The 20682-nt window shown below is 45.0% G+C and overlaps 1 protein-coding gene across 1 annotated transcript; it reads right to left on the reverse strand.

Annotated features, from left to right (window-relative positions):
- Positions 1-831: 831 nt before the first annotated feature.
- Positions 832-19209, reverse strand: sbspon (somatomedin B and thrombospondin type 1 domain containing). Its single transcript, XM_014181820.2, has 6 exons — positions 18825-19209; positions 10988-11063; positions 10578-10696; positions 9474-9552; positions 2923-3099; positions 832-1989 (listed from the first exon to the last, which is right to left on the reverse strand). Exons 1-6 carry the CDS (start codon positions 19045-19047, stop codon positions 1872-1874), a joined length of 792 nt encoding a protein of 263 aa, XP_014037295.2. The 5' UTR covers positions 19048-19209; the 3' UTR covers positions 832-1871.
- Positions 19210-20682: the final 1473 nt, after the last annotated feature.

A 20682-nucleotide genomic window follows, 5' to 3' on the forward strand; every position in this document is an offset into this window, starting at 1 on the left:
CTATTCCCGACTGTTGACCAGAGCCCTATAGAGTACCAGTCACCCTATTCCCTACTGTTGACCAGAGCCCTATAGAGTACCAGTCACCCTATTCCCTACTGTTGACCAGAGCCCTATAGAGTACCAGTCACCCTATTCCCTACTGTTGACCAGAGCCCTATAGAGTACCAGTCACCCTTTTCCCTACCGTTGACCAGAGCCCTATGGAGTACCAGTCACCCTATTCCCTACTGTTGACCAGAGCCCTATAGAGTACCAGTCACCCTATTCCCTACTGTTGACCAGAGACCTATAGAGTACCAGTCACCCTATTCCCTACTGTTGACCAGAGCCCTATAGAGTACCAGTCACCCTATTCCCTACTGTTGACCAGAGCCCTATAGAGTACCAGTCACCCTATTCCCTACTGTTGACCAGAGCCCTATGGAGTACCAGTCACCCTATTCCCTACTGTTTACCAGAGCCCTATAGAGTACCAGTCACCCTATTCCCTACTGTTGACCAGAGCCCTATGGACTACCAGTCACCCTATTCCCTACTGTTGACCAGAGCCCTATGGAGTACCAGTCACCCTATTCCCTACTGTTGACCAGAGCCCTATAGAGTACCAGTCACCCTATTCCCTACTGTTGACCAGAGCCCTATAGAGTACCAGTCACCCTATTCCCTACTGTTGACCAGAGCCCTATGGAGTACCAGTCACCCTATTCCCTACTGTTGACCAGAGCCCTATGGAGTACCAGTCACCCTATTCCCTACTGTTGACCAGAGCCCTATAGAGTACCAGTCACCCTATTCCCTACTGTTGACCAGAGCCCTATGGAGTACCAGTCACCCTATTCCCTACTGTTGACCAGAGCCCTATAGAGTACCAGTCACCCTATTCCCTACTGTTGACCAGAGACCTATAGAGTACCAGTCACCCTATTCCCTACTGTTGACCAGAGCCCTATGGAGTACCAGTCACCCTATTCCCGACTGTTGACCAGAGCCCTATAGAGTACCAGTCACCCTATTCCCTACTGTTGACCAGAGCCCTATGGAGTACCAGTCACCCTATTCCCTACTGTTGACCAGAGCCCTATAGAGTACCAGTCACCCTATTCCCTACTGTTGACCAGAGCCCTATAGAGTACCAGTCACCCTATTCCCTACTGTTGACCAGAGCCCTATAGAGTACCAGTCACCCTATTCCCTACTGTTGACCAGAGCCCTATGGAGTACCAGTCACCCTATTCCCTACTGTTGACCAGAGCCCTATGGAGTACCAGTCACCCTATTCCCGACTGTTGACCAGAGCCCTATAGAGTACCAGTCACCCTATTCCCTACTGTTGACCAGAGCCCTATAGAGTACCAGTCACCCTATTCCCTACTGTTGACCAGAGACCTATAGAGTACCAGTCACCCTATTCCCTACTGTTGACCAGAGCCCTATGGAGTACCAGTCACCCTATTCCCGACTGTTGACCAGAGCCCTATGGAGTACCAGTCACCCTATTCCCTACTGTTGACCAGAGACCTATAGAGTACCAGTCACCCTATTCCCTACTGTTGACCAGAGCCCTATGGAGTACCAGTCACCCTATTCCCGACTGTTGACCAGAGCCCTATAGAGTACCAGTCATAACACTCATAAACCCTAGCATCAAAAATGGATTCAATCACTTTTTCCCACATTAATTTTTCCCATAGGGGATTTTAGAAGCCCTTAAAACAGGGGCTGTGTTTCGTGTAGGCCTTACCCTGGCGTGACATTTTGATAACCATGTAAGTCTCTCTAGGCCAAGGATACTGTTTGACTGTTCTAAAGCAGTGCACTATATAGAGAATAGGGTGCAAGTAGGACCGCAAGTAAGACTTCCTGTGTGTTTATATGAAAATGAAGCTGTGGACGTGAGGACAGGAGCAGTATGCTGTTCTCTGGACCTTCTTCCATGTTCCTCGACAGCGAGAGTTCCCCACAGCCTGCCAATGGAGCAGCTCCTCACTGCAAAACACACAGGTCATAGGTTTAGTATGGCTCACAGCCAGCCAATGGAGCAGCTCCTCACTGGAAAACACACAGGTGATAGGTTAGTACGGCTCACAGCCAGCCAATGGAGCAGCTCCTCACAGGTCATAGGTTAGTATGGCTCACAGCCAGCCAATGGAGCAGCTCCTCACTGGAAAACACACAGGTGATAGGTTAGTACGGCTCACAGCCAGCCAATGGAGCAGCTCCTCACAGGTCATAGGTTAGTATGGCTCACAGCCAGCCAATGGAGCAGCTCCTCACAGGTCATAGGTTAGTACGGCTGACAATAGACACTAGTCCACTAAGAACACCTGTTTTCATTTTCCTTAAGAGAATATTTCTCTACAGTCGTTCACTACTTCCGACAAAACCAATAGTACTGTATTGGTGGAGGCAGTCCATGATACACAGGGTTAAAGGAAAAGACCTGGAGATACCAGGTGAAATACATAGATACATACAGAAATACATACAGAAAATGTACAAATACATGTTCTGAAAGGTCATTCTAACAGGAGTGGCGAGGGGTCAAATCTATAGCAGCGCAAAGATCACACTGACGACAACACAACTGCTGTGTGTGAAAACATTTTTCACCTTTCAGTTTGAAAAAAAAACCCTCAGACATTTATCCTATCCTGACTATAGACTAGTCTTCATCCATGCAACTGTTTTGCTAAGCTTGTATGAATGTAACCATAAACTAAGAATACAGTACTGTAATATAGTCTACACATTGAATAATATACCTGTATGACCAATCACCTAGTGCCATTTCCAGGGGCTTGGACATCATAGCCCAACTACAGAATCTGCACTAGATAGCTGCGCTGGTTCGAACAGGGCTTACATAACTTTCTTTATAATACCAAACGTCTTTAAAATGATCCGTCCGTGACTCCGTACCTGTTGGATTCTTGTCCGTCTCCCTGGCAGCTGCCGCTATGGTTACGCATGGCGGGGTGTTGGCACGCCACACACACCGTGTAGCCCTCCCGTAGGTACTGCATCCAGTGGGTGTGTGGCCTGTTCTCCACCGAACACTGGGTAGTCAGAGACTCCATCTGATACTCCATACAGAACCTGACGGAGGAGGGTTCTGAAATATCATACGTACCATTCCACACAGCGTACATCCTAAATGCCACCCTATTCCCTATATAGTGCACTACGTTAGACCAGAGCCCTATGGCACCCTATTCCCTATATAGTGCCCTACGTTAGACCAGAGCCCTATGGCACCCTATTCCCTATATATAGTGCACTACGTTAGACCAGAGCCCTATGGCACCCTATTCCCTATATATAGTGCACTACTTTTGACCAAGGCCTATAGGGAGCCATTTTTAGATGCAACAAAAGTAATTGGATTGAATAATTACAGGGGTGCAGGAGGGAGCTGGGACTTTACATTTCAGACTCTGTGTGTGTGTGTGTGTGTGTGTGTGTGTGTGTGTGTGTGTGTGTGTGTGTGTGTGTGTGTGTGTGTGTGTGTGTGTGTGTGTGTGTGTGTGTGTGTGTGTGTGTGTGTGCGTGTGTGTGCGTGTGTGTGTGTGTGTGCGTGTGCACGTGCACGTGCGATCTAGATATCCTGGTGAGAAAACACTTCATTTGGGCTGTAGAAAATCCCTAGTTGTTTTTTGCTGTGATGATGGCGTGATGCCATAAATTTAAAAAAAGACTCATATTTCAAACCAGAATGATTGTTGAAATCTTATGAACTAAAGAGGTACGTACCACAGGTCCCCTTGAACTAAAGAGGTACAGTGCATTCGGAAAGTTTTCAGACCCCTTCACTTTTTCTACATTTTGTTACGATACAGCCTTATTCAAAAATGGATTAAATCGTGTTTTTCCTCGTCAATCTACACCATAATGATAAAGTGAATACAACCTGACAGAGCTTGAGAGGATCTGCAGAGAAGAATGGGATAAACTCCCCAAATACAGGTGTGGCCAAGCTTGTAGTGTCATACCCAAGAAGACTTGAGGCTGTAATCACTGCCAAAGATGCTTCAACAAAGTACTGAGTAAAGGGTCTGAATACCTATGTAAATATGATATTTCCTTTTTTATTTTTAAAACATTTGCAAAAATTTCTAAGAACCTGTTTTTGCTTTGTCATTATGGGATATTGTGATGTCATTATGGGATATTGTGATGTCATTATGGGATATTGTGATGTCATTATGGGATATTGTGATGTCATTATGGGATATTGTGATGTCATTATGGGATATTGTGTGTAGATTGATGAGGATTTTTTATTTTTATTTTAGAATAAGGCTCTAATTTAACAAAACGTGGGAAAACTCAAGGGGTCTGAATACACTGAATACTTTCCAAATGCACTGCATGTACCACAGGTACCTTTAAACTAAAGAGTTACAGTTCCTTCAGAAAGTATTCATATACCTTGTGACTTATTCCACATTTTGTTGTGTTACAGCTGGAATTCAAGATGGGCAAAAAAAATTACAATTATAAACTATTCTACACACGATAAACCATAATGACAAAGTGTAACATGTTTTTAGAAATGTTTGCGCATTTATTAAAAATTATATTCAGAAATATCTAATTTACATAAGTATTCACACCCCTGAGTCAATACTTTGCAGGAGCACCTTTGGCAGCGATTACAGCTGTGAGTGTTTCTGGGTAAGTCTCTAAGAGCTGTGAGTCTTTCTGGGTAGGTCTCTAAGAGCTGTGATTCTTTCTGGGTAAGTCTCTAATATCTCTGAGTCTTTCTGGGTTAGTCTCTAGGAGCTGTGAGTCTGTCTGGGTAAGTCTCTAAAATCTGTGGGTCTTTCAGGGTGAGTCTCTAAGAGCTGTGAGTCTTTTTGGGTAAGTCTCTAATATATGTGAGTCTTTCTGTGGGAGTCTCTAAGAGCTGTGAGTCTTTCTGGGTAACTCTCTAATATCTGTGAGTATTTCTGGGTAAGTGTCTAAGAGTTGTGAGTCTTTCTGGGTAAGTTTCTAAGAGCTGTGAGTCTTTTTTGGTAAGTCTCTAAGATATGTGAGTCTTTCTGTGTAAGTCTCTAAGAGCTGTGAGTCTTTCTGGGTAGGTCTCTAATATATGTGAGTGTTTCATGGTAAGTTGCTAAGAGCTGTGAGTCTTTCTGGGTAAGTCGCTAAGAGCTGTGAGTCTTTCTGGGTAGGTCTCTAAGAGCTGTGAGTCTTTCTGGGTAGGTTTCTAATAGCGTTCCATACCTGGTTTCTACAATATTTGCCCATTTATTGTTTTCTAAATTCTTCAAACTCTGTCATATTGGTTGTTGATCATTGCAAGACAACCATTTTCAGGTCTTGCCGTAGATTTAAGTCAAAACTGTAACTCAGACACTCAGGAACATTCACTGCCTTCTTGGTAAGCAACCCCAGAGTATATTTGGCCTTGTCTTTAAGGTTATTGTCCTGCTGAAAGGAAAATTTATCTCCCAGTGTCTGGTGGAAAGCAGACTGAACCTGTCACGACTCCTGCCGAGGGTGACTCCTCTCCCTGTTCGGGTGGCGCTCGGCGGTCGTCGTCACTGGCCTACTAGCTGCCACCGATCCCTTTTTCCTTTTCTGTTGGTTTTGTCTTTATTGGTTTCACCTGTGTCTCATTAGTGTTTAGTTGGGTATTTAAGCCCGTTTCCCCACCTGTTCTGTGTGCGGGCTTGTTTCTGTCGTTCACTGTTTTTCGTGTAGTGGTACGTGTTTTTGGATCCTTGTGTTTTTTGATTACACCCTGTTGTTGTTCTTGGGTCTATATTCTTTTGACGGTGCATTCATTAAAGCCCGATAGCAAACAGTCTTGTTTCCTGCGCCTGACTCCACGCCCACTACATCAAGCGTTACAGAAGCCCGCACCTTCAAGTATGGAGTCAGCAGGAGCAGCCGCCACCCCTCTCCCCTCTATGGAGGAACGGGTCCTCCACCACACCACCGTACTCCATCAAATCGGGTCAGCGATGGACCAAATGATGGAGAGGATGGACCGATGGGAGAGGAGTGGTCTCCTCTCTTCGCCTCCGACTCACCAGATGAGTCTATCTACTCCGCTCCCTCCTACGTCTGGTTCTGGAGCATTACGTCTTGCGCTCCCGAGGGAGTATGATGGAGCAGCAGCGGGGTGCCAGGGGTTTCTGCTTCAGATTGACTTATACCTGGCTACCGTGAGGCCAACTCCCTCGGGAGAGGAGAGTGTCAGCCTCCTCGTCTCCTGCCTGACGGGGCGAGCGTTGGAATGGACCAACGCTGTCTGGAACAGCCCCAACTCAGCGAGAGAGAACTACCCTGGGCCGTATTCGATCCCCCTCCAGAAGGCCGGGCGGCGGGTGAGCGACTGTTTCATCTCAGGCAGGAGACGAGGAGCGCGCAAGACTTCGCTCTGGAGTTCCGGACCTTGGCTGCGGGGGCCGGGTGGAACGACAGGGCCCTAATAGATCATTACCGGTGCAGCCTCCGGGAGGACGTCCGCAGGGAGCTAGCGTGTCGGGACACTACACTCTCCCTGGATGAACTGATTGACATGTCAATCCGACTGGACAATCTGCTGGCTGCCCGCGGGCGTTCAGAAAGGGTCCTGTCAGTTCCACCTCCTAGCCCTCCCGCGCCCATTCCCATGGAGCTGGGAGGGGCTGCATCTCAGGGAACCGGAGGAGGGCGCTCCTCCTGCACCAATTGTGGTCGCCGAGGACACACAGTTGACCGGTGCTGGGGGGGTCCCTCTGGGAGTCGAGAAGGCAGGCAGAACACTCCTCGTTCACCCCAGGTGAGTCAGCACCAAACTCACCCAGAACCCTGTGTTGGTCATATGTTTGTTTTAATTTTTTTTCTTGATTTTTTCCCTTGTTCCCAGCATAAGGCGCTAGTCGATTCAGGCGCAGCGGTGAACTTTATGGATCGCGGACTCGCCCTTAAGCTGGGAGTTCCACTAGTACCGTTAGATTCCCCCTTCCCCGTGCACTCCTTAGATAGCCGGCCATTAGGGTCAGGACTGGTCAGGGAGACCACGGTGCCACTGGACATGGTAACACAGGGGAATCATAAGGAGCTAATTAGTTTCTTCCTTATCGATTCACCTGCGTTTCCAGTGGTGCTGGGGGTGCCTTGGCTGGCCAGTCACAATCCCAAGATTTTGTGGAAACAGGGGGTTCTCCAGGGGTGGTCAGAGGAGTGTTCGGGTAGGTGTCTGGGAGTTTCCATCGGTGCCATGACGGTGGAGAGTCCAGACCAGGTTTCCACTGTGCGCATTCCCCCTGAGTATGCCGATTTGGCTCTCGCCTTCTGTAAGAAGAAGGCGACTAAATTACCACCCCATCGACAGGGGGATTGTGTGATAAACCTCCAGGTAAACGCTGCGCTTCCCAAGAGTCACGTGTACCCCTTGTCTCAGGAGGAGACGTTGGCTATGGAGACATATGTCACGGAATCTCTGAGACAGGGGTTCATTCGGCCCTCCATCTCACCCGTCTCCTCGAGTTTCTTTTTCGTGAAGAAAAAGGATGGAGGTCTGTGTCCGTGCATTGATTATAGAGGTCTCAATTCCATCACAGTTTGGTTTAGTTACCCACTACCTCTCATCGCTACGGCGGTGGAATCATTTCACGGAGCGCGTTTTTTCACGAAACTGGATCTCAGGAGCGCGTACAATCTGGTGCGTATTCGGGAGGGAGACGAGTGGAAAACTGCATTCAGTACCACATCGGGCCACTATGAGTACCTCGTCATGCCGTATGGGTTAAAGAATGCTCCAGCCGTCTTTCAATCCTTTGTAGACGAGATTCTCAGGGACCTGCATGGGCAGGGCGTGATAGTGTATATCGATGACATCCTGATTTACTCCGCCACCCGCGCCGAGCATGTGTCCCTGGTGCCAAGGGTGCTTGGGAGATTGCTGGAGCATGACCTATACGTCAAGGCTGAGAAGTGTGAGTTCTCCAAATGAGCCGTCTCCTTCCTGGGTTATTGCATTTCCACCTCAGGGGTGGTGATGGAGTGTGACCGCGTTAAGGCCGTGCGTAATTGGCCGACTCCAGCCATGGTGAAGGAAGTGCAGCGGTTTTTGGGTTTTGCCAATTACTACCGGAGGTTTAGCCGGGATTTTGGCCAAGTGGCGGCTCCCATTATCTCACTGCTGAAGGGGGGGCCGGTGTGTTTGCGATGGTCGACAGAGGCGGACAGAGCTTTCACCCAGTTGAAGGCACTGTTCACTGATGCGCCTGTGTTGACGCACCCGGACCCTTCCTTACCATTCATAGTGGAGGTGGACGCGTCCGAGGCTGGGGTGGGTGCCGTGCTATCTCAGCGCTCGGGTACGCCACCGAAACTCCACCCCTGTGCTTTCTTTTCTAGGAAGCTCAGTCCGGCGGAGCGTAACTATGATGTGGGGGACAGGGAGCTGTTGGCTGTGGTCAGGGCTCTGACCGTGTGGAGACACTGGCTTGAGGGGGCTAGACACCCTTTTATAGAGGTCTCTATTGAGGGATTTCCATCGCCTCCACCCGGATCGCCCTGCGCCTCGCCCTCCGGGTCGTCCCCGAGGCCGGTGTCGGCGCGCTGCGGGAGCCGCACGTCAGGGGGGGGTACTGTCACGACTCCTGCCGAGGGTGACTCCTCTCCCTGTTCGGGTGGCGCTCGGCGGTCGTCGTCACTGGCCTACTAGCTGCCACCGATCCCTTTTTCCTTTTCTGTTGGTTTTGTCTTTATTGGTTTCACCTGTGTCTCATTAGTGTTTAGTTGGGTATTTAAGCCCGTTTCCCCACCTGTTCTGTGTGCGGGCTTATTTCTATCGTTCACTGTTTTTCGTGTAGTGGTACGTGTTTTTGGATCCTTGTGTTTTTTGATTACACCCTGTTGTTGTTCTTGGGTCTATATTCTTTTGACGGTGCATTCATTAAAGCCCGATAGCAAACACTCTTGTTTCCTGCGCCTGACTCCATGCCCACTACATCAAGCGTTACAGAACCATGTTTTCCTCTAGGATTTTGTCTGTGCTTGGCCATTTATTTGTTATCCTTTTTTATCCTTGTAAGCATACCCATAACATGATGCAGCCACCACTATATTTGAAAATATGGAGAGTGGTACTCAGTAATGTGATGTATTGGATTTGTCCCAAAAAGAACACTTCGTATTAAGGACAAAAATAATTATTGCTTTGCCACTTTTTCTTGCAGTATTACTTTAGTTTCTTGTTGCAAACAGGATGCATGTTTTGGAATATTTTTATTCTGTCGAAGCTTCCTTCTTTTCACTCTGTCAATTATGTTAGTATTGTGGAGTAACTACAATGTTGTTGATCCATCCTCAGGTTTCTCCATTCACAGCCGATAAACTTTAACCTGTTTTAAAGTCACCAGTATGTGAGTAGACGGGTGTAATAGAGCATTATACAACTTGCTATAAGCCTTCATAACTGTTCATTGCTCCTTAAAGAACAGTCATAAAACATGTATAATGCAGCATACCCAGGGTACAGAGGTGCTCCGTAGATGTCATGCTTTGTTCTTCCTTTACCAAACTCCCTGGTGGTGATGAAAGCTGGACCTGGAGAGAAACCAAAACAGTCCCCAGGTTAGAACCAGGACCTGGAGAGAGACCAACACAGTCCCCAGGTTATAACCAGGACCTGGAGAGAAACCAACACAGTCCCCAGGTTATAACCAGGACCTGGAGAGAGACCAACACAGTCCCCAGGTTATAACCAGGACCTGGAGAGAGACCAACACAGTCCCCAGGTTATAACCAGGACCTGGAGAGAGACCAACACAGTCCCCAGGTTATAACCAGGACCTGGAGAGAGACCAACATAGTCCCCAGGTTATAACCAGGACCTGGAGAGAATCCAACACAGTCCCCAGTTTAAAACCAGGACCTAGAGAGATAACAGCACAGTCCCCAGGTTAGAACCAGGACCTAGAGAGATAACAACACAGTCCCCAGGTTAGAACCAGGACCTAGAGAGATAACAACACAGTCCCCAGGTTAGAACCAGGACCTAGAGAGATAACAACACAGTCCCCAGGTTAGAACCAGGACCTGGAGAGATAACAACACAGTCCCCAGGTTAGAACCAGGACCTAGAGAGATAACAACACAGTTCCCAGGTTATAACCAGGACCTGGAGAGATAACAACACAGTCCCCAGGTTAGAACCAGGACCTAGAGAGATAACAACACAGTCCCCAGGTTAGAACCAGGACCTAGAGAGATAACAACACAGTTCCCAGGTTAGAACCAGGACCTGGAGAGAAACCAACACAGTCCCCAGGTTAAAACCAGGACCTGGAGAGAGACCAACACAGTCCCCAGGTTAGAACCAGGACCTGGAGAGATAACAACACAGTTCCCAGTTTAAAACCAGGACCTAGAGAGATAACAACACAGTCCCCAGGTTAGAACCAGGACCTGGAGAGATAACAACACAGTCCCCAGGTTAGAACCAGGACCTAGAGAGATAACAACACAGTCCCCAGGTTAGAACCAGGACCTAGAGAGATAACAACACAGTCCCCAGGTTAAAACCATGCAACAGTGTGACTCAGTTGGTTTAGTTTAGTGTGTGTGTGTACCTGTGTTCTGAGCGCAGATCTCTCCATGGTTTGACTGGTAGACCATGCAGCCTGCCTGCTCCTCCAAGCTGGGACATGGCTCTGCGTTGTTTCTGGGCTCCCGCTCAATGTGCCGCTGCCTACAATCCATTGATGATTCATTGATTATTGGGTTAAGAATAAAAACACAATTTGTAGTTTTTTAAAAAGCTTATTTTTTTTTAAAGTACAAATAAAATCAATACAGGAAGATAACACGAGTGTTAAGTACACTTAGTGTATCTAATGTGGTCTTCAGTGTAGGACAAAAGAACGGTTTACACAAGAAGCCTAATTCTGATCTTTCGCTACTAATTAGTCTTTTGACAAATCAGATATTTTCCCATTAATTTGGCTGCCAACAGGACTAATAAATAAAACACAGGACTCACCGGACCCTCATGGACCGCTGGCAGGACTGGGCACAGCCACTCCAGTGACTCCATTCAGTCACCACACACGACTGGGCTGGACGAGAGACAACAGTGTCATTATTTGCGTTGAGTATCTTCACAAACACCTATAAAGACGACGCGTGACATAACAGCTATATAGAGTCTCATTAACGCTTCGTTAATAGTACATTCACAGCATTGCTACATAACACTGTCCTTGATACACATGTATCTTTAAAAGACCATTCAGGGAATCATTACCTAATATTCATACACTTGCCATGTCCTTCACTCCTGGTGGATGTACATGCTTTTGTTCATGCCCAGGATAAACGCACCTACCAAATCATCAAGGCTTTGATTTAGCTGAATCAGATTAGTTAGTGCTGGGTTGGAACTAAAGCCTGCACGCCCTGTGAATCCTCAGTACCAGGAGTGAAAACTCCTGAGGCTTTGTTAGTTTGACGACCGAAGTTCTGTAAGACTGAAGACTGAACAAGTCAAGGGTGTGTACAGTTTGCTCAGCTGACTGCTCAATATTCTAGAAATATTCACCCTATTCCCTATAAAGTGCACTAATTTTGACCAGAGCCCTACAACAATAAGGTGCCATTTGGGACACATACTTGGATTTGAAGGATTAGTGTTTCTGTACAGCGTTTAGTGATCTGAATGTAACTGTAAAGCTGAATGAATTGGATACAGCCACTGACCCATTTAATCCTGTCATTCTCTTTTCAATGCTCTCCTCACGCTCTCTGAGTACCTGGTCTTTGATGTGTCTGGAATTAGGTATACTCTGCTTGGCTGACTCCTACAGGAAATACCACAGAGATCTTATTCAACTCTATATGTAGTACACTACGTTGTAAATAAGGTGATATTCGGGATACAGATAATGATTAATGGAAGTGCATTCCTGACATATTTGTCCATAATTCCATCCTGTCCGCGAATTCATACAAAGTAAATGAGTTACGATTGAAACTAGGCATCATAGTTTATATCAGATCAGTCAGAAACCAGTCTAATTGGAATGAACGGCCAGAAGAGGCTAAATTCAAAGTAAAAAAAATGGTTTTGTCAACTTAAAATAATATCATATAATTATAACTGCAGTTTATATGGGTTTTATACACATTTTCTGTATAAATACCCTCTAAAATATATGTAAGCAGACCATAAATGTCTACATTTTTGTTTTCTTGGAAGGCTGTGTGTGCTATTGTAACCCTAAATATTAAACTAATTATCCAACACCTTCTCCGAAAGGGCCCCTTGGGATCGACGATAAAGAATCGGGTTACAATTGAGTTCTTTTTTTTGTAGTTGAATCCTTCCAAGTAGCAGCAGCACAAACTTTAGTAGCACATTAGGCTACATCTCCATCGCTTCACTTCTCTGTCACTCACACGTCTGAGTCTGGTTAGGGTATTTTCAGAATAATAGTCCCAACATAAAATCTCAATGACAATGCCATAATAAAAGTCTCAGATGCACATTTCATATTTATCAATATAAAATATATAAACTGAACGAAAATATAAACGCAACATGTAGCAATTTCAAAACATTTTACTGAGTTACAGTTTATATAAGGAAATCAGTCAATTTAAATTAATTCATTAGGCCCTAAACTATGGGTTTCATTCCTGGGAATACAGATATGCATCTGTTGGTCACAAACACCTTCAGAAAATAAAGGTAGGGTCGTGGATCAGAAAACCAGTCAGTATCTGGTCATACCACCATTTGCCTCATGCAGCACGACACATCTCCTTCACATAGAGTTGATCAGGTTGTTGATTGTGGCCTGTTGGAATGTTCTCCCACTCCTCTTCAATGGCTGTCTAAAGGTGAGAACTGGATCACGCTGTCGTACACATTGATCCAGAGCATCCCAAACATGCTCAGTGGGTGACATGTCTTGTGAGTATGAAACCGTGATTCATCTGTGAAGAGCACATATCAAAGGTGAACATTTTCCCACTCAAGTCGGTTACGGCGCCGAAATGGCAGTCAGGTCAAGACCCTGGTGAGGACGACGAGCACGCAGATGAGCTTCACCTGAGACGGTTTCTGACAGATTGTGCAGAAATTATTTGGTTGTGCAAACCCACAGTTTCATCAGCTGTCCGGGTGGCTCGTCTCAGACCATCCCGCAGGTGAAGAAGTCGGATGTGGATTTCCTGGGCTGGCGTGGTTACATGTGGTCTGCAGTTTTGAGGCCAGTTGGACGTACTGCCAAATTCTCTGAAATGACATTGGAGGCAGTTTATGGTAGAATGAACATTCAGTTTTCTGGCAACAGGTCTGGTGGACATTCCTGCAGTCAAAACTTGAGACATTGTGTTGTGTGACAAAACTGCACATTTGTTAGTGGCCTTTTATTGTTCCCCCAGCACAAGGTGCACCTGTGTAATGATCATGCTGTTCAATCAGCTTCTTGATATGCAACACCTGTCAGGTGGATGGATTATCTTGGCAAAGGAGAAATGCTCACTAACAGGGATGTAAACAGATTTGTGCACAACATTTGAGAGAAATAAGCTTTTTGTGTGTATGTAAAATAATCTTATATTTCAGCTCACAAAACACGTGACCAATACATGTTGTGTTTATATTTTTGCTCAGTAATATTTCTTATTCCAAAACCATGGCTACACTATTATATCATACAATATCAGTACATGTTGCTTTTACAACTTGCCTAAATCCTATCATCAACTGATTTCAGCCAGTGTATTGCTGTGGATGGACTGCATTGTTTGAATGGAATGTCGGCATATTGGCAGTTAATTAAAAAGAAAATGACAGAATCTTTCCTCTAAAACTGACTGGCTAGCGAGATAACAAAGATACAGTGCAGATAAATTCTTCAAATTCATTATTTTATACGATATATTATCACAGCTCTGGCAAACCATGTTTGACCAACTCCCTGACCAAAATGGCTGACCTTTATCCCATTATGAGAAGGTTAACGTCCATTTGAGGATTCTAATTCATAACTCTATGGTCCTAACACTTTGAAATGGCACCCTATTCCCTGTATAGTACACTACTTTTGACCAGGGCCCATAGTCCACTATACAGGATGCTATTTCAGACATTGCCATACTGTACTTATAGGTGAAGTAGAGTGAATGAACTAGAGAATGTGGGCCCATATAAACGGACAGTGCACAGTTAAGTGCACAGTTATGAACTTGAAAATGTATTAATAGGCACATTAGGCACATTTGGGCAGACTTGATACAACATTTTGAACAGAAATGCAATGGTTCATTGGATCACTCTAAAACATTGCACATACACAAAATCAAAATTGCGCCTAAACTGGAATTATTTGTATTATCTTGTACCAGATCTAATGTGTTATATTCTCCTATATTCATTTCACAATTAAAGAAGTGCAGATACATTTCTGAATATACAGTATGTTGTGTCTGAACAGTGTACATCTCTTCCAGGCCTACTGGATAGTTGGCCCTGGCCAAAAGTAGTGTACTAAATAGGGAATAGGGTGGCATTTGGGATGCAAACATTGACAGCACCAATGAGCAAGTACAGTTAATAGATTACCTATTTATTCACCAGTCTGTTTCTTTACCTAGGGTTAGGTTAGAACACGGGTTCTCAAATATAGGTACTGCAGATGGTCCGTGTAAATACAATTTTTTTTCTTGAAAAATATTTTGTGTTTGTTTTGGGGGGGTGAAAAATCATTATTATATTTATATCGCTAGCTGCAACAGAATAACTTTGTGGATAAAATGTTTATGTCTCTCTGTTCAGTATGAAGGAAGGTAGAGGTACAGTAACTTCATGAGCCAATGCTAACTAGCATTAGCGCAATGAATGAAAGTCTACAGGAACAGTTAGCATGCCAGCTGTTCCTGTTCATCAGACTAGGGAATTAGATAAATGGCTTCTTTGTCAAAATCTCAAAGTATTCCTTTAATATGGAGGAAATTACAATGTAGAATGTATTCATTGTTTCTCTGGCCAGATACTGTAGAATGTATCCATTGTTTCCCTGGCCAGATACTGTAGAATGTATCCATTGTTTCTCTGGCCAGATACTGTAGAATGTATCCATTGTTTCTCTGGCCAGATACTGTAGAATGTATCCATTGTTTCTCTGGACAGATACTGTAGAATGTATCCATTGTTTCCCTGGCCAGATACTGTAGAATGTATCCATTGTTTCCCTGGCCAGATACTGTAGAATGTATCCATTGTTTCTCTGGCAAGATACTGTAGAATGTATCCATTGTTTCTCTGGCCAGATACTGTAGAATGTATCCATTGTTTCTCTGGCCAGATACTGTAGAATGTATCCATTGTTTCGATGGCCAGATACTGTAGAAGGAATCCATTGTTTCTCTGGCCAGATACTGTAGAAGGAATCCATTGTTTCCCTGGCCAGATACTGTAGAATGTATCCATTGTTTCTCTGGCCAGATACTGTAGAATGTATCCATTGTTTCCCTGGCCAGATACTGTAGAATGTATCCATTGTTTCTCTGGCCAGATACTGTAGAATGTATCCATTGTTTCTCTGGCCAGATACTGTAGAATGTATCCATTGTTTCCCTGGCCAGATACTGTAGAATGAATCCATTGTTTCTCTGGCCAGATACTGTAGAAGGAATCCATTGTTTCCCTGGCCAGATACTGTAGAATGTATCCATTGTTGCCCTGGCCAGATACTGTAGAATGTATCCATTGTTTCTCTGGCCAGATACTGTAGAATGTATCCATTGTTTCTCTGGCCAGATACTGTAGAATGTATCCATTGTTTCTCTGGCCAGATACTGTAGAATGTATCCATTGTTTCCCTGGCCAGATACTGTAGAATGTATCCATTGTTTCTCTGGCCAGATACTGTAGAATGTATCCATTGTTTCTCTGGCCAGATACTGTAGAATGTATCCATTGTTTCTCTGGCCAGATACTGTAGAATGTATCCATTGTTTCTCTGGCCAGATACTGTAGAATGTATCCATTGTTTCTCTGGCCAGATACTGTAGAATGTATCCAATGTTTCCCTGGCCAGATACTGTAGAATGTATCCATTGTTTCCCTGGCCAGATACTGTAGAAGGAATCCATTGTTTCTCTGGCCAGATACTGTAGAATGTATCCATTGTTTCTCTGGCCAGATACTGTAGAATGTATCCATTGTTTCTCTGGCCAGATACTGTAGAATGTATCCATTGTTTCTCTGGCCAGATACTGTAGAAGGAATCCATTGTTTCCCTGGCCAGATACTGTAGAATGTATCCATTGTTTCTCTGGCCAGATACTGTAGAATGTATCCATTGTTTCTCTGGCCAGATACTGTAGAAGGAATCCATTGTTTTCCTGGCCAGATACTGTAGAATGTATCCATTGTTTCTCTGGCCAGATACTGTAGAAGGAATCCATTGTTTCCCTGGCCAGATACTGTAGAATGTATCCATTGTTTCTCTGGCCAGATACTGTAGAATGTATCCATTGTTTCTCTGGCCAGATACTGTAGAATGTATCCATTGTTTCTCTGGCCAGATACTGTAGAATGTATTCATTGTTTCTCTGGCCAGATACTGTAGAATGTATCCACTGTTTCCCTGGCCAGATACTGTAGAAGGAATCCATTGTTTCCCTGGCCAGATACTGTAGAATGTATCCATTGTTTCTCTGGCCAGATACTGTAGAATGTATCCATTGTTTCTCTGGCCAGATACTGTAGAATGTATCCATTGTTTCTCTGGCCAGATACTGTAGAATGTATCCATTGTTTCTCTGGCCAGATACTGTAGAAGGAATCCATTGTTTCCCTGGCCAGATACTGTAGAATGTATCCATTGTTTCTCTGGCCAGATACTGTAGAATGTATCCATTGTTTCTCTGGCCAGATACTGTAGAAGGAATCCATTGTTTTCCTGGCCAGATACTGTAGAATGTATCCATTGTTTCTCTGGCCAGATACTGTAGAAGGAATCCATTGTTTCCCTGGCCAGATACTGTAGAATGTATCCATTGTTTCTCTGGCCAGATACTGTAGAATGTATCCATTGTTTCTCTGGCCAGATACTGTAGAATGTATCCATTGTTTCTCTGGCCAGATACTGTAGAATGTATTCATTGTTTCTCTGGCCAGATACTGTAGAATGTATCCACTGTTTCCCTGGCCAGATACTGTAGAAGGAATCCATTGTTTCCCTGGCCAGATACTGTAGAATGTATCCATTGTTTCTCTGGCCAGATACTGTAGAATGAATCCATTGTTTCCCTGGCCAGATACTGTAGAAGGAATCCATTGTTTCCCTGGCCAGATACTGTAGAATGTATCCATTGTTTCTCTGGCCAGATACTGTAGAATGTATCCATTGTTTCCCTGGCCAGATACTGTAGAATGTATCCATTGTTTCCCTGGCCAGATACTGTAGAAGGAATCCATTGTTTCCCTGGCCAGATACTGTAGAAGGAATCCATTGTTTCTCTGGCCAGATACTGTAGAAGGAATCCATTGTTTCCCCGGCCAGATACTGTAGAATGTATCCATTATTTCTCTCGCCAGATACTGTAGAATGTATTCATTGTTTCTCTGGCCAGATACTGTAGAAGGAATCCATTGTTTCTCTGGCCAGATACTGTAGAATGTATCCATTGTTTCTCTGGCCAGATACTGTAGAATGTATCCATTGTTTCTCTGGCCAGATACTGTAGAATGTATTCATTGTTTCTCTGGCCAGATACTGTAGAAGGAATCCATTGTTTCTCTGGCCAGATACTGTAGAATGTATCCATTGTTTCTCTGGCCAGATACTGTAGAATGTATTCATTGTTTCTCTGGCCAGATACTGTAGAAGGAATCCATTGTTTCTCTGGCCAGATACTGTAGAATGTATCCATTGTTTCTCTGGCCAGATACTGTAGAATGTATCCATTGTTTCTCTGGCCAGATACTGTACAATGTATTCATTGTTTCTCTGGCCAGATACTGTAGAATGTATTCATTGTTTCTCTGGCCAGATACTGTAGAATGTATCCATTGTTTCTCTGGCCAGATACTGTAGAATGTATCCATTGTTTCTCTGGCCAGATACTGTAGAATGTATCCATTGTTTCTCTGGCCAGATACTGTACAATGTATTCATTGTTTCTCTGGCCAGATACTGTACAATGTATTCATTGTTTCTCTGGCCAGATACTGTAGAATGTATTCATTGTTTCTCTGGCCAGATACTGTAGAATGTATCCATTGTTTCTCTGGCCAGATACTGTAGAATGTATCCATTGTTTCTCTGGCCAGATACTGTAGAATGTATCCATTGTTTCCCCGGCCAGATACTGTAAAATGCATGTTAAATGGCAATATTTTCCATATACTATATGGTCCACTAATTCAAATGGCATCCTAACAAAATTTGGAAAAATCAAGGGGTATGAATACTTCACTGTATATACCGTTTCCAGTCTTACATAATAACATAGACTGCACACAATTCTTCATCATCATTACACTATTGTGGCGCAAGGTAGCCTAGTGCTTAGAGCGTTGGGCTAGTAACTGAAAGGTTGCTGGATTGAATCCCAGAGCTGACAAGGTAAAAAATCTGTTGTTCTGCCCCTGAACAAGGAAGTTAACCCACTGTTCCCCGGTAAGCCGTCATTGTAAATAAGAATTTGTTCTTAACTGACTTGCCTAGTTAAATAAAGGTCAAATATAGTGCTATGGACCCTGGTCAAAAGTAGTGCACTACATAAGGAATAGGGTAACATTCGGGGAAATCCATGACAACCGTGACAGCCGTTACTGTAGTGACTCCACCCATCCTCCTTACCTGGGCACTCGGCGGGGTAGTCATAGCAACAGTCTTTGGTCCTGAGGCAGCCCTCGTCGCAGTAGCAGGTGCCGTACACACGGTCCATCCTCCAGTCTGCCGTTGCACAGGTGATATCTGAACCCCGGCAGCACTTCCCAGCGCACCCCCCTTCCACCTCCACGTGGTACGATCCCAGCACGGCAGCTACCAGCAACAACACATAATCCACGGATGACGCCATCGTCGGGGACAAAAATACAAGGGGGGGACCAAGTTGGGACCTCCAAGGATTCCACAAGAGGCTGAAATTGTCTCTCCAAAATAACAATGTGTGTGTGTTGTCTCCGCGTCCTTTCTACTGTGTGTGTGTGTGTGTGTGTGTGTGTGTGTGTGTGTGTGTGTGTGTGTGTGTGTGTGTGTGTGTGTGTGTGTGTGTGTGTGTGTGTGTGTGTGTGTGTGTGTGTGTGTGTGTGGTCTCTGTGTGTGTGTGTGTGTGTGTGTGTCGTCTCTGTGTCTACAGTCTCTCTCTCTGTGTGTGTGCGTGTTTTAGAGCCTGTGTGTGTATGTGTGTCGTCTACTCAGTGTGTTTTCAGATCTCCCATACTGTCAGAGTAAGAAGGACAGGGACAAACTTCAATCAAGCAGGAAACAGTACACATACTCCCTACCCCAGCTCAGATTAGCTACAACACTTGTCCAGCCAAGCCCAGTCCAGCCTCTGCCCCGCTGCTGGAGCCGTCGTGACCTGAAATTCCTGGGTCCACACAGCCCTTCTGTTTACCAGCAGGTTGAGCTGAAGAAAAGCTTCATTCCACAAACACACTCAGCTCCACTGTTCACACAAAGATCAGTCACTCCGGCAGTGTGTCTGTCCGTCAGGTGTCTATTTCCACCCCGCTTGAAGACTAACCACACACCTCTCCCTCCTGAGATTCTCTCTCTCGCCCACTGAGTTCCTCCCCTCTCTCTCTCTCTCTCGCTCTCTCTCTCTCTCTCTCTCTCTCTCTCCGTCCCTCACTCCCTCTCTCTCTCTCCGTCCCTCACTCCCTCCCTCCCTCGCTCTCTCTCTGTCCGTCCGTCCCTCTCTCTCTCTCTCTCTCTCTCTCTCTCTCTCTCTCTCTCTCTCTCCGTCCCTCACTCCCTCTCTCTCTCCGTCCCTCACTCCCTCCCTCTCTTTCTCTCTCCGTCCGTCCCTCTCTCTCTCGCCCACTGAGTTCCTCCCCTCTCTCTCTCTCTCTCTCTAGCTCTCTCGCTCTCTCTCTCCGTCCCTCACTCCCTCTCTCTCTCTCTCTCTCTCTCCGTCCCTCACTCTCTCTCTTTTTCTCTCTCAATTCAATTCAAAGGGCTTTATTGGCATGGGAAACATATGTTTACACTGCCAAAGCAAGTGAAATAGAAAATAAAAAATGTACAGTAAACATTCCACTCACAGAAGTTCCAAAGGAATAAACACATTTCAAATGTCATATTATATCTATATACATTGTTGTAATGATGTGCAAATAGTTAAAGTACAAAAGGGAAAATAAATAAATATAGGTTTTATTTACAATGGTGTTTGTTCTTCACTGGTTGCCCTTTTTTTATGGCAACAGGTCACAAATATTGCTGCTGTGATGCCACACTGTGGTATTTCACCCAAGAGATATGAGAGTTTATCAAAATTTGATTTGTTTTCGAATTCTTTGTGGGTCTGTGTAATCTGAGAGAAATATGTGTCTCTAATATGGTAACACATTTGGCAGGTTAGGAAGTGCAGCTCAGTTTCCACCTCATTTTGTGTGCAGTGTGCACTTAGCCTGTCTTCTCTTGAGAGCCAAGTCTGCCTTCAGCGGCTTTTCCCAATAGCAAGGCTATGCTCACTGAGTCTGTACAT

Source organism: Salmo salar, chromosome ssa29 (assembly GCF_905237065.1).
Source record: "Salmo salar chromosome ssa29, Ssal_v3.1, whole genome shotgun sequence".
Lineage (NCBI taxonomy): Eukaryota > Metazoa > Chordata > Actinopteri > Salmoniformes > Salmonidae > Salmo > Salmo salar.